Below are 14,402 nucleotides of genomic sequence, written 5' to 3'. Positions count from 1 at the left end.
GAGCACGATGCTAGAGGCGATGATGGGCACGAAGGCCCCTTCGAGGCCGCTGGAGTTCGACGGGGCACATCGGGTGCTGGCGAAGAAGCCCCAGGCAAATGAGCCGCCAAGGGCGATGGTGGTGAGGTTCCACCGGTTCACGGACAGAGAGTGGGTCCTGAGATGGGCCAAGAAGGAGCGGAGCAGTAAGTGGGACAATGCAGAGATCCGAATATACCCGGACTGGAGCACGGAGGTTGCAAAGCGGAGAGCGGGTTTCAACCGGGCCAAAGCGGCATTGTACCGGAAAGAAGTGAAATTCGGAATGCTGCAGCCAGCGCGACTGTGGGTCACATACAAGGGCAAACACTATTACTTCGAAACGCCTGAAGAGGCGTGGACCTTTGTACAAGCCGAAAAGTTGGGACTCTAACTGAGGGTTTGTGAGGGTAGGGGGGATGTTTGAGGTTTGATGTGTGATGGTTGTTGTATATAGGGGGTCAATCACGTGCAAGAAATGTTACATGGGCTGAGGGACATAGACAAGGCTGCGACAGGAGCTGCGCCAGAGGGGGCGGAGCGGGCTTTGGAAAGCGCGGGGTGCTTTCCCGCGCGCGGGAAGAAAGGATGGGAAGGGAAAGAAGGAATGCATATGGATTGGGAGACTCCCACGCTGGGAGGTCAATGGGACAGCGGGGGAAGCCGGGGTCAGCAGGCGTCAGCTGACTTACGGGAGTGACATGGGGGGAGCAAAAAAGCTAGACAGGGGTCTAGCGGGGGGGGGGGGGGAGGGGAGGGGGGGGTAAAAGGGTTGCTGCTGCACTGGCCGAAAGGGAATGGGACACAGAAGAGGTGGTCGGGACGGGTATCCCCCCCTCTGGGGGACTGGAGGGTAAGGGAGGCGTGGACACGGGACTGGCCCAGAAAAGGAGATGGCTAGTCGGCGGGGCTTGGGGGGGGGGGGGGGGGGGTGAGAGAGCCCCTCCAATCCGGCTGATAGCGTGGAATGTGAGGGGCCTGAATGGGCCGGTGAAGAGGGCTTGAGTGTTCGCGCACATAAAGGGACTGAAGGCGGACGTGGCCATGCTCCAAGAGACACATCTGAAGGTGGCGGACCAGGTCAGGCTAAGAAAGGGATGGGTAGGACAGGTAGTCCACTTGGGACTGGACGCAAAAAATAGAGGGGTGGCAATATTGGTGGGAAAGCGGGTGTCATTTGAGGCCAAGACTATTGTAGCGGACAATGGAGGGCGATATGTAATGGTGAGTGGTAGGCTGCAAGGGATGTGGGTGGTGTTGGTAAACGTATACGCCCCGAACTGGGATGATGCAGGATTCATGAAGCGCATGTTGGGGCGCATTCCGAACCTGGAGATAGGAGGCCTAATAATGGGAGGGGACTTCAATACAGTGTTGGATCCAGCACTAGACCGTTCCAAATCAAGGACTGGAAAGAGGCCGGCGGCGGTCAAGGTACTTAGGGGGTTTATGGATCAGGTGGGGGGAGTGGACCCATGGTGGTTTGCAAGGCCGCAGGCCAGGGAATTTTCTTTCTTCTCCCATGTACACAAAGCCTACTCCCGGATAGATTTCTTTGTTCTGGGTAGGGCGCTCATCCCGAGGGTGGAGGGGACGGAGTATTCGGCTATAGCCGTTTCGGACCATGCCCCACACTGGGTGGAACTGGAGCTGGGAGAGGAGAGGTACCAGCGCACGTTGTGGCGGCTGGATGTGGGACTGCTGGCGGACGAGGTGGTGTGTGGGAAGGTGAGGGGGTGTATCGAAAGGTACTTGGAGGCCAACGACAATGGGGAGGTGGGGGTGGGGGTGGTATGGGAGGCGTTGAAGGCGGTGATCAGGGGAGAGCTAATTTCCATTGGGGCTCATAGGGGGAAGACAGAGGGTATGGAAAGGGAGAGGTTAGTGGGGGAGATTTTGAGAGTGGACAGGAGATACGCAGAGGCCCCGGAGGAAAGATTACTTGGGGAAAGACGACGGCTCCAGACGGAGTTTGACCTGTTGACCACACGGAAGGCGGAGGCACAGTGGAGGAAAGCGCAGGGGGCGTCCTACGAGTATGGGGAAAAGGCTAGTCGGATGCTGGCACACCAGCTCCGTAAGAGGATGGCAGCGAGGGAAATAGGGGGAGTCAAAGATGGAAGGGGAGCCACTGTTCGGAGTGCGACGAAAATAAACGAGGTATTCAAGGCCTTTTATGAAGAGCTGTACAGATCCCAGCCCCCAGCGGGGGAAGAGGGGATGAGACGATTCCTAGATCAGCTGAGATTCCCGAGGGTGGAGGAGCAAGAGGTGGCTGGTTTGGGGGCACCAATTGGGTTGGAGGAGCTGAGCAAGGGTTTGGGGAGCATGCAGGCGGGGAAGGCCCCGGGACCGGATGGATTCCCGGTGGAGTTCTACAGGAAGTACACAGACCTGTTGGATCCGCTACTGGTGAGAACCTTTAATGAGGCAAGAAGGGAGGGGACCCTGCCCCCGACAATGTCGGAAGCGACAATTTCTTTGATCCTAAAGCAGGACAAGGACCCACTGCAATGTGGATCGCCCAGGCCGATCTCGCTCCTCAATGTGGATGCAAAGTAGCTGGCAAAAGTGCTGGCCACGAGGATCGAGGACTGTGTCCCGGGAGTGATCCACGAGGACCAGACGGGATTTGTAAAGGGCAGGCAACTAAACACCAATGTGCGGCGGCTCTTAAACGTGATAATGATGCCATCGGAGGAGGGAGAGGTGGAGATAGTGGCAGCTATGGACGCGGAGAAGGCCTTTGACCGAGTAGAGTGGGAGTACCTCTGGGAGGTGCTGCATAGGTTTGGGTTCGGGGGCGGGTTTATCAATTGGGTTAAGCTCCTTTACAGAGCCCCGATGGCAAGTGTAGTGACGAACTGGCGGAGTTCGGAGTACTTTCAACTGTACTGAGGGACGAGACAGGGGTGCCCCCTGTCCCCCCTGTTGTTCTCATTGGCGATCGAACCATTGGCCATGTCATTGAGGGAGTCTAATAAATGGAAGGGGGTGGTCCGAGGGGGAGAAGAGCATCGGGGGTCGCTATATGCGGATGACCTGTTGCTGTACGTGGCGGATCCAATGGAGGGGATGGTGGAGGTCATGCAGACTCTAAGGGAGTTTGGCGGGTTTTCGGGCTATAAGCTCAATGTAGGGAAGAGTGAGCTCTTTGTATTACAGGCGGGGGACCAAGAAAGAGGGATAGGGGACCTACCGCTGAGGTGGGCGGAGGGGAGCTTTCGGTATCTGGGGATCCAGATCGCCAGGAGTTGGGGGACCCTACATAAACTGAATCTGACGAGGTTGGTGGAGCAAATGGAGGAGGATTTCAAAAGATGGGACATGTTACCGCTCTCGCTGGCGGGTAGAGTGCAGTTGGTCAAAATGGTGGTCCTTCCGAGGTTTCTGTTTGTGTTTCAGTGCCTTCCCATCGTGATCACCAAGGCCTTTTTTAAGAGAGTAGGCAGGAGTATTATGGGGTTTGTGTGGGCGAATAAGACCCCGAGACTAAGGAGAGGGTTCCTGGAACGCAGTAGGGACCGGGAGGGTTGGCGCTGCCAAACCTGGGGAGCTACTACTGGGCAGCAAATGTGGCGATGATCCATAAGTGGGTTATGGAGGGAGAGGGGGCGGCATGGAAGAGGATGGAGATGGCGTCCTGTAAAGGAACGAGCCTGGGGGCGTTGGTGACGGCACCACTGCCGCTCTCGCCGACAAAGTATACCACGAGCACGGTGGTGGCCGCAACGCTAAGGATCTGGGGCCAGTGGAGACGGCACCGGGGTGCAATTGGAGCATCGGTGTGGTCCCCGATCAGGGGTAACCACCGGTTTGTCCCGGGGAAGATGGACGGGGGGTTCCAGAGCTGGCATTGGGCGGGGATTGGAAGAATGAGGGACCTGTTCATCGACGGGACGTTTGCGAGCCTAGGGGCACTGGAGGAGAAGTTCGAGTTACCCCCGGGAAATGCCTTTAGATATATGCAGGTGAGGGCTTTTGTGAGGCGACAGGTGAGGGAATTCCCGTTGCTCCCGGCACAAGAAGTTCAAGATAGGGTGATCTCGGGTGTATGGGTCGGGGAGGGCAAGGTGTCGGAAATACACCAGGAGTTGAAAGAAGAGGGGAAAGCGCTGGTGGAAGAGTTGAAGGGTAAATGGGAGGAGGAGCTGGGGGAGGAGATCGAGGAAGGTCTGTGGGCTGATGCCCTAGGTAGGGTTAATTCCTCCTCCTCGTGTGCCAGACTCAGCCTGATACAATTTAAGGTGATCCATAGAGCGCACTTGATGGGGGCGAGGTTGAGTAGGTTCTTTGGGGTAGAGGACAGATGTGGAAGGTGCTGAGGGAGCCCGGCGAACCACGTCCATATGTTTTGGTCATGCCCGGCACTGGAGGGGTTCTGGAGAGGAGTGGCGGGAGCAATATCTCAGGTGGTGAAAGTCCGGGTCAAGCCAAGCTGGGGGCTAGCAATATTTGGAGTAGTGGACGAACCGGGAGTGCAGGAGGCGAAAGAGTCCGGCATTCTGGCCTTTGCGTCCCTAGTAGCCCGGCGAAGGATCTTGCTAATGTGGAAGGAGGCGAAGCCCCCCAGCCTGGATAAATGATATGGCTGGGTTCATAAAGTTGGAGAGGATTAAGTTCGCCTTGAGAGGGTCTGCGCAGGGGTTTTACAGGCGGTGGCAACCGTTCCTAGACTATCTCGCGGAGCGTTAGAGGAAGGTCGGTCAGCAGCAGCAGCAACCTTGGGGGGGGGGGGGGACTGCCTGGGAGGGTGGATGAGCAAGAGATAACATGAAGGGTTGGGGAAACTGGCACGTACGGATGAGGACCAGTGTACAAAGCTGTGTAAATATATCATTTTGCCATGTATACATCTTGCTCTGCGCGATTTCTCGTTTTTTTTTGTTACGGGGTGGGGGGGGGGGGGGGGGGGGCTATTGTTTGTAAGGGAGAAAAACTGTGTTGAAATACTTTAATAAATATATTTTTAAAAAAAGAATCAGAAATTACTTGTATCATTAGAAACTTTAAAAATACAATATATTTGCCAGTCTTTGGTTCACTTAGCCACATGAAGAGATTGAAACTGATACAAAGTGAGAGGGAATTAGAGCCTTTTCCATTCATTACTCACCACGTTCCGAGTCTGTAAGCTGAAAAACATCTGGATGCTCTGGATCATCAGCCATCATCACCATCCAACCCACAACAGACACGCTCTTACTCAAACTTGATTTGAACTGCAAAACAGAAAACTTTGACATCAGTAAGACTTTGGATTATTGGACTTCTTCAGATTCGGTCAAGTAAAGGGGCTGTATTGCTGTACGAAACAGCACATTACTAAAACTCAAAGGAACATAAAAAAAGACTAACTTTTGGCTCATTGAGCTGTATTAATGGTTTCTTGCTGCACCAATAGAGCACAGCTCTTAACAATTTGCTTTTATATATTGCTTTAAATGTAAAAGAATAGACAAACTCACTTATAAAAGTGGAATGGGTGCTGTCACTATGAGAGAATTGACTGAGGGTTTGGTTCAAAAGATGAGTATTTAAGGGGGTTTTTAAAAGTACATGATGGAAGATTGTAAAAAAGGTTCAATAATGCTGCAATTTAATTTGAATGAAAATGGCATTCCACTTGCACTGTTCCTAATTCGGAACTTGAGCAATATAATATGAAGTGATACATTTCAATCGCAGATTTTCAAACTATGGTCCCTAGCTCCGAGGAAATCTCTAAGATGACTCAAATTTCATCAATCTATCATATCTTTCATCTACTTATTAGCATGTTATTTCTGTTGCTGAGTAACAACAAAAATGTTTTCCAGCATTTTATTTTTGTGGCTGACATTGTTTTTTTCTAAGTTTGGACAAGGATCCCTAGGAATGTGGTGATTTTTCAAGTGTAGGGATCTGCATCAATGCACCAATTTTTATATTAATGTGGTGAAACAGTGGCCGAATTTCCCAGCCACTCACGCTGGCGGGATCTTCAGGTCCCGCTCGCTGATGGCGCACCCCCACTATGGGTTTCCCGGTGGCGAGGAGGGCATTCAATGGGAAACTCCATTGACAATAGCGGGATCAGAAAATCCCGCCGCTGGCCAATGGTGGGCCTCCTCCATGAAACACGTGGCCGTTGCATGGAAAATTGCGGCCAATATGTCAATACCTGTAGATGGATCCTCTGAGAGCACATATAAATACATACAGATGGTCTCATCAGTAATTCACATGGTAAAGCAGATATCACTTAGATGAAAGTGTCCATCATGCCCAACTATTCTTTGCACGCCATGCATATCAGCTGAAGCCATTAATGAAGGAGGAACCCTAAAGAGGCAATCTTTAAAAAATATATTTAATATTAATAACATTATTAAGATAACCCCCATCTCATATTGAATAATTAATTCCTCTGGGAGTATAAATCAGTTATTTTCTAGGCCTGCAAAATTAGAGTAATCATAACAAGAGAGTCACGCACAACAAATTTCATGAGAAAGCAAAAGAGGTTAGATGGGAGAGGGGTGAAATCAGGTCATGTAGAGCATGAAATCACTTAAAGAACATATCCTTACAGGTGAGACTTTTAAAACCTCATTTCAGTATTGTTCAGACAAGTCTGCCAGATAGAGTCAAGAGAACATAGAACATAGAACATAGAAAATACAGCACAGAACAGAAACAGGTGTTCCCCTCATTTCAAATGAAAGACCTACAGTCTTAGCAGACCTGTCAAATTCTAGCAAAGACTGGAAACTTCAAATGTCGCAGATGTTCACGGAAATAGCTGGGCCTCAAACGTAAATTAAGCAAGAATTGGAGATACTTAAGAGCTAATTGTAACTCTGCCCAGCTGGTGAAAATGGGGTTGTAACAATCTGAAAAAGCTGCTGCATTTACTGCTTGGATCAGATCTTACCCACTGCCATATTTCTGGGGCCATTTGCTCAGTTTCCAGACACCTACCTGAATCAAGCCTCTTAATGAATGAAAATCAGGGTCTTATTACATTACACAATTTTCACAGCCTGCTGGCTGCGTGTGTAAAACATGGCGTGTGAGAAATCAAATGATCTGAAACCAGTGAAGGTGGAGACTGTATGTGCCATAATCATTTGGAGGAAATCAAAGAATCAGAGAAAGCAGAAGGGAGAGAGGAATCTATGCTTCCTATAGATTCAACGTCAAAGCACCAAAGTCAACCTTTTTCCTTTTAGTTGCTCACAGATCTTTTGCCAATTATCTCAAGCTTCAAATTTAAACCAAATCATCTAAAAAATAACTCTCTTTGTATGGGAAGAGTGGACTATGGTTTTAGAGATAGCTGCTGCATTGCCCACTCTGGTCAGCTGATGAGTTTAGGGTAAATAGTTGAAGAAATATAAATTGAAAGGAAATAGTCCCATTGCACTGCTCTTCCCCAAGTGTCTTCAAAAGATTTGGAGCAGTCTTGGTGGATTGCATAGTCTTTTTCTGTGCTGTATTATTCTGAATCTAAATGCCAATTTTCCCAGACAGCAAAATCCCTAGTGGGACCCTCTCCATTCTTTCAGGCATCTGGCAAATAGTGGTGTTTTCTGCACAAAAACACAGGCAGTAACAGGTTGACAGAGGTGAACCAGTAGATGTGATACATTTAGGATTTCCAAAAGGCATTGACAAGATGCCACCAAAAAGGTTACCACACAGGTTAAGAGCTCATGGTGTTGGGGGTGATATATTAGTATGGAAAGATGATTGGCGAACTAACAGGAAGCAGACAGTCAAGCTAAATGGGACACTTTCACATTGGTAAACTGTAACTACTCGAGTGCGATCAGTCCTGGGGCCTCAATTATTTCTGATCTATATTCATGACTTGGATGAACAGGCTGACTGTTTTGTAGCCAGATTTCTGACAATACAAAGATAGGTAGGAAAACAAGTTGTGAGGAGGATGCAAAGAGTCTGCAAAGCGATATAGATAGGTTACATGATAGGGCAAACATTTTGCAGATGGCATGTAAACTGGGAAATGTGAGGTTGTTGACTTTGGCAGGAAAAACTGAAAAGCAGAATAGTATTTAAACGGAGCGAGACTGCAGAGTGCTACAGCGCAAAGGGATCTGGGTTTCCTTGTATATAATTCACAAAACGATACCATGCAGGTAACAGCAATTGGAAAGGCAAATGGCCTGTTGGCCTTTATTGCAAAAGGAATAGGGTATAAAAGTAGGGATTTCTTGCTGAAACTGTGCAGAGCATTAGTGAGATCACATCTGGAGTATTGTGCACAGTTTTGGTCTCCTTTCTGAAGGAGAAATATATTTGCATTGGAAGCAGTTCAGAGCAGGTAGACTCAGCTGATTCCTGGGATGAAAGGATTGTTTTATGAGAAAGATGAAGCAGATTGGGCGTATGCTTATTGGAAACATATTACTGGAACATATTAGATTCTGAGGGGCTTCACAGAGTAGATGCTGAGAAGATGATTCTACTTGTAGGGGAATCTAGAACTCAGTGGAACAATTGAAAAATAAAGGGCGTCTCATTTAAGACGGAGATGAGGAGACATTTCTCCTCAAAACATTATTAGTCATTGGAATTCCCTTCTGCAGAGCATTGTAGGCTGGGTAATTGAACATATTCAAGGGAGTCAAGGGTTATGAGGGCCTGGCAGAAAAGTGGAGTTACAGCCACAGTCAGATTAGCCATGATTTTATTGAATGGTGGGATTAGGTTTGAGGGGCTGAATGGCTTACTCATACTCCAATTTCTTATCATAGACATCTGGGGCGGGATTCTCCGACCCCCTGCCGGGTCGGAGAATCCCCAGGGGGCGACGTTAATCCCGCCCTGCCGCCGGCTGCTGTATTCTCCGGCGCCGGTTTTCGGGCAGGGGTGGGGTTTACGTTACGCCGGTCGGGGATCGTTTGCAGCGCCCCCCCCCGGCAATTCTCCGGGCCCCGATGGGCCGAGCAGCCGTCAGTTCCTGGCCAGTTCCGCTGGCGTGAAATGGACATGGTCCCACACGGCCGGACCTGGCTCGTAGGTTGTCTGGTGGAGTCCTCAGGGGTGCGCGGAGGATCCGGCCCCGGGGGGACACAGTGGCCTGGCCCGCGCTCGGGGCCCACTGATCTGTGGGCAGGCCTGTGCCGTGGCGGCACTCCTTCCTTCCGCGCCGGCCTCTGTAGGGCTCCGCCATGGCCGGCGAGGAGAAGAACCCTCCTGCGCATTCGCAGGAAACACGTTGGCCGGTCTGCGTAGAACCACGCCAGCGGTTCTGCGCATGCCTCAACGTGCGCCGGCCCTTCGGCACCGGTTGGCGCGGTGCCAACCCCTCCAGCGCCGGCTTAGCCCCCGGAAGTGCTGAGGATTCCGCAACTTCCTGTTGGCCCGACGCAGGAGTGGTTCGCGCCGTTCCTGGCGCCAGCATTGGGCCAACGCGCCAAATGCGGGAGAATCCTGCCCCTTTTGATGGATAGTCATATGAGCCATCATTCCCTATCATGCCATCTCTCCTGCCTTTCACCCCATCACAGACCTTCCTTTTATCCTCATTCCATTTGTCCTTGCTCAAAATCAATTTCATTTCCAACATTCCCAGTTCTAATGAAAGGTAACAGACCGGAAACATTATCTCTGTCTCTCCACAGATACTTCCTGACCTGCTGAGAATTTTAATCTGTTTTTATTTCGGATTTCCAGAAAAGACAGTATTCTGTCTTTTGATGAGAAATATAAAATCTGTTACTCTGTGCATATGTAATAGTAGAAACCCTCCTGAGAAGTGAGAAGGAAGGGGAAAAAAAAGAGAAGGGGGAAAAATAAAAGTAAATAAATAAAGAAAGAAAGAAACAAGGAATGAGAGAAAGGAAGGGAACCAAACACAGCACCCCCCCCCCCCCCCCTCCCCCGTAAACAAAAAAAAAGGGAAGCCCGAGACAGACCCAGCGAGAGCAGAGGAGCGGGGGAAGTGAGAGCAACCTCAGGGCAAGGAACAGCAGCGGAGAAAGAAAGAGAGACAGACAGATTGCTGGAGGAAAGAAATACACCAAGGTGAAGGGACAGGGAGTCGCAAGCAGCAGCAGCAGCGAGGGTGAGGCGCATGAGCGGCAGACGCGCAGGCAGGCGGCCCCCACAAGACGAGATGGAGGTACAGGCATGCCTGAAAGGGAACACGATGGCGGACCAAGCAGCGGAGCGTGAGCAGGACGCAGCGACCAGCATAAAGGAGGCGCTCTGGTCGGAGCTCCAAGCAATGATGAAAGAGACGACGCACAAAATGCAGCAGACCATCGAAGGCCTGGAAAGGGAAGTGAAGACGCAGAAAAAAAAAGATTCTGGAGTTGGAGAGGGCTGCCTTGGACCAGAGTGACAGGGTGATAACCCTAGAAGCCGAGGTCAAAAGGTTAGTAACGGCCCATGGGAGCCTAAGAGGGAAAGTGGAGGACAAGGAAAATAGGTCCAGAAGGCAGAACATTAAAATAGTGGGTCTGCCAGAGGGGATAGAGGGCAGAGACCCAACAGGCTACATCACCCAAATGATGGGCAAGCTAGTGGGAAAGGAGGTATTCCCAAACCCACCGGAAATACACAGGGCACACAGGTCGCTCCGACCCAAGCCAAAAGCCGGGGACCAGCCCAGAGCAATTATTGCGAAGCTGCCCGGTTCCAAGACCAGGAGAGAATCCTAAAATGGGCCTTGCAAACGAAATAGAGCATGTGGGAAGGGAAGACCATAAGGGTGTGTCAGGACATTGGGGCGGACCTGTCCAAAAAGAGGGCTGAATTCAACAAGGCGAAATCAGCACTGCACAAAAGCATGGTAAAATTTGGGATGTTATTCCCGGCCAAACTCTGGGTAACATTCGAGGGGAAGAGTTGTATTTTAACACCCCAGCGGCGCTGATGAGTTTGTTAGAGCAAACAAGCTGAGGGAGGAGCAGACGCAACCGCAATGAAAGACATGGGGACGGAAAATGTAGGGAAAACCTGAACAAAGAGCGGAGGACAGACCGCAAACAAGGACAATGGACTCATGAACTTGCACATGTGTGTTATGCCTTGTGTGGGACTGTGCTGTCTGGTCTCAGAGCTTGTCTCCTCCGTCAATGCAATGGGGGGGGGGGGGGGGGAAGGGGGGGGGCGCCGCAAACAGCCACTCGAGAGGGTATCAGGGCGGTGGGAGACCCCGGAGCGCAGGGGTGCACCCGTGTGGCGTACACAAGCTGGTGGCCACATTGGGTGCCCCTTGGGCAAAGGGAAACCCCTGAGCGCTGGGGCCCGACCTCATGGTGAGAGCGGTGACCCTGGCCATTTTGGATGGCCCCCTAGCAAAGGGAAACCTCGGAGTGCAGGGGCGCGTATGGTAACCAGGTAAGTATGGGTGATCCCACAGGACCGGGGATGAGAAACCCCCCACCAGGATTGTTACCTGGAATGTAAGGGGACTCAATGGCCAGTAAAAAGATCCAGAGTGTTCGCCCACCTAAGAAGCCTAAAAGCAGACATAATCTACCTACAAGAGACACACCTGAGGGAGAAGGACCGACTGCTGGTAAGGAAGGGCTGGGTGGGACAGACGTACCACTCATGCTACGGGACGAGGGCTCGCAATATTAATTAGCAAAAGGACAAGGTTTACGGGAACCAAGACAGTTACGGACCCAGGGGGGAGGTACGTCATGGTCAGCGGTGTCCTGGAAGGGGCACCTGTCTTCTTGGTAAATGTGTACGCTCCCAACTGGGACGACTCAGAATTCATAAAGAAGACCATGGCAGTAATCCCCGACCTTGACACACACCGACTGATTATGGGGGGGCGACTTTAACTGTGTGCTGGACCCACTGACCGACCGCTCAAACCCCAGAACGGGGAAAACGCCTGGCATGGCTAGGGAGCTAGGGGCCTTCATGGAACAGATGGGGGCGGTGGACCCATGGAGGTTTCCGCACCCGGGAGAAAAGGAGTTCTCGTTTTCGCAGGTGCACAAGGTATACACCCGTATCGACTTCTTTGCATTGGGGAAATCGGTGCTTTCAGGGATCACGGGAATGGACTCCTCCACGATCGTTATCTCCGACTAAGCTCCATATTATATGGATGTGAGGTTGGAGACAGGCCGGCCTAGCACCCCACGTGGAGGCTGGACACGGACCTCCTGGCCGGCAAGGCTTTCTACCAAAACATATCGCAGGCCATAGGCGATTACATTAGTAACAACCAAAACGGGGAGGTCTCACCCTCCACGTTCTGGGAGGCACTGAAGACCGTGATCAGAGGAGAGATCATAGCCTACAAGGCAAGTAGAGATAGGGATAAGAGGGTGGCCAGGCAACAGCTAGTGGACTCCATTCTGGAAGTCGATAGAAAGTACTCCGAGGCCCCGACCGTAGAGCTGCTGGTGGAGAGGAAGAAGCTGCAAATGGACTTTAACCTGCTATCCACTGGGAAAGCAGTGTCCCAACTCCACCAGACATGGGGGACCTTCTACGAACACGGAGACAAGGCTGGCCGCCTATTGGCTACCAGCTGAGAAAGCAGGCAGCCACGAGGGAAATAGCGCTGGTTAAGGATAGCAAAGGCAGACTGGTAAAAGAGCCAAAGAAGGTCAATCGGGCATTTGAGACCTTCTACCGGAGACTGTACACCTCCGAGCCCCCCGACGGGGATGCGGGAATAAAACAGTTCCTAGACAGACTGGAACTGCCAGTGGTGGGGGAAGACAGACGGGGGGAGCTGGAAGCACCAATAGACCTGGGAGAAATCATGGAGAGCATCAGCTCCATGCAGGCAGGGAAGGCACCGGGACCCGACGGACTTCTACAGAAAATTTGCACCAGTCCTGGCCCCACACCTAAGGGGCATGTTCCCGGACTCACTGGCCGGGGGCACCCTGCCCACAACGCTAGCGCAGGCCACAATCTCACTCATACCCCAAAAAGATAAAGACCTGACAGAATGTGGATCATACACACCCATTTCACTGTTGAACGTGGATGCGAACATACTCGCAAATGTCCTGGCCAAAAGGCTGGAGGGCTGCGTACCAGAGGTGGTCGCAGAGGACCAAACGGGCTTTGTCAAGGGTAGGCAGCTCACAACGAACATCAGGCGGCGGCTGAATGTGATAATGACCCCCCCCCCCCCCCCGGAGAGAGAACACCAGAGGTGATCGTCTCCCTGGACGCAGAAAAGGCCTTTGACAGAGTTGAATGGAGCTACCTCCTCGAGGTACTGGAGCGGTTTGGGCTAGGAGCGGGATTCACCGCCTGGGTGAGGCTCCTGCACAACGCTCCCAAAGCGAGTGTCCAAACTGACACCACCAGCTATGAACACTTCCAGCTACAGAGAGGAAGACAGGGCTGCCCCCTGTCCCCACTCTTGTTCACGCTAGCGATCGAACCCCTGGCGATAGCCCTGTGGGGCGCAAAAAGCTGGAAGGGAATCCGGAGAGGAGGCAGAGAGCACAGAGTCTCACTCTATGCAGATGACCTGCTCCTCTATGTCTCGAAGCCACAGGAGGGACTGAAGGCAATACTGCAAATACTGAAAGAGTTTGGAATCTTCTTGGGCTACAAACTTAACCTGGGCAAAAGCGAGACATTCCCAGTGAACCCAAAAGGGGGAGGGACAGAGCTAAAGGGCTCCCATTCAAAACGGCCCAGTACAGGTTCCGTTACCTGGGGATCCAAATAGCCAGAAACTAGACACAGATCCACAAGTGGAACCTGACCAGCCTGGTGGAGGAAGTAAGAAAAGACCTTCAACGGTGGGGCTCACTCTCACTCTCCCTGGCGGGAAGAGTGCAGAAGATCAAGATGAACGTACTGCCAAGGTTCCTCTTCCTGTTTAGATCCATCCCGATCTTCATCCCCAAGGCCTTTTTCCAAATGGCTAATCATGGCGTTTGTGTGGGGGGGAAAGAACCCGAGAATTTCCAAACCGACACTGCAAAGAGGGAAAGTCAGAGGGGACTTGGCTCTACCGAACCTACAATACTACCACTGGGCAGCAACAGCAGAAAAAGTGAGGAGATGGGTACAAGAACCCAACACAGATTGGGTACAAATGGAGGAGGCATCCTGTAAAGGAACAACCCACCGGGCCCTGGCCACAGCAGCACTCCCATCCTCCTCAACAAGGTACACAACGAGCTAGTGGTAGCGGCCATGCTGAGAACGTAGACCCAGTTGAGACAGCACTTCGGGATAAACAAAATGTCCCTTATGGCCCCCACCTGCGGAAATCACAGATTCTCCCCAGCCATGCTCGGTACCACCTTCAAAAGATGGAGGTGGGACGGGGGCACACTGACGGTCGGGGACTTCTACGTAGGGCGCAGACTGGCGACACTGGATGAACTGACGAGGAAGTGGAAACTAGCAAGAGGATAGGAATTGAG

General features: G+C 51.7%; 1 protein-coding gene across 3 annotated transcripts in view; it reads right to left on the bottom strand.

The window, feature by feature from the left end:
- ralgps2 (Ral GEF with PH domain and SH3 binding motif 2) overlaps window positions 1-14,402 on the bottom strand; it is a 677,925-nt gene that overhangs the window by 19,979 nt on the left and 643,544 nt on the right. For all 3 annotated transcript variants that reach the window (XM_072511682.1, XM_072511681.1, XM_072511683.1), the window contains one exon: window positions 5,135-5,240. In XM_072511682.1, coding sequence (XP_072367783.1) covers window positions 5,135-5,240 — 106 coding nt within the window. The remainder of the gene's footprint in view (window positions 1-5,134; window positions 5,241-14,402) is intronic.

This window comes from Scyliorhinus torazame, chromosome 7, assembly GCF_047496885.1.
Source record: "Scyliorhinus torazame isolate Kashiwa2021f chromosome 7, sScyTor2.1, whole genome shotgun sequence".
Classification (NCBI taxonomy): Eukaryota; Metazoa; Chordata; class Chondrichthyes; order Carcharhiniformes; family Scyliorhinidae; genus Scyliorhinus; species Scyliorhinus torazame.
This window is presented reverse-complemented; position numbering and strand designations above follow the sequence as displayed.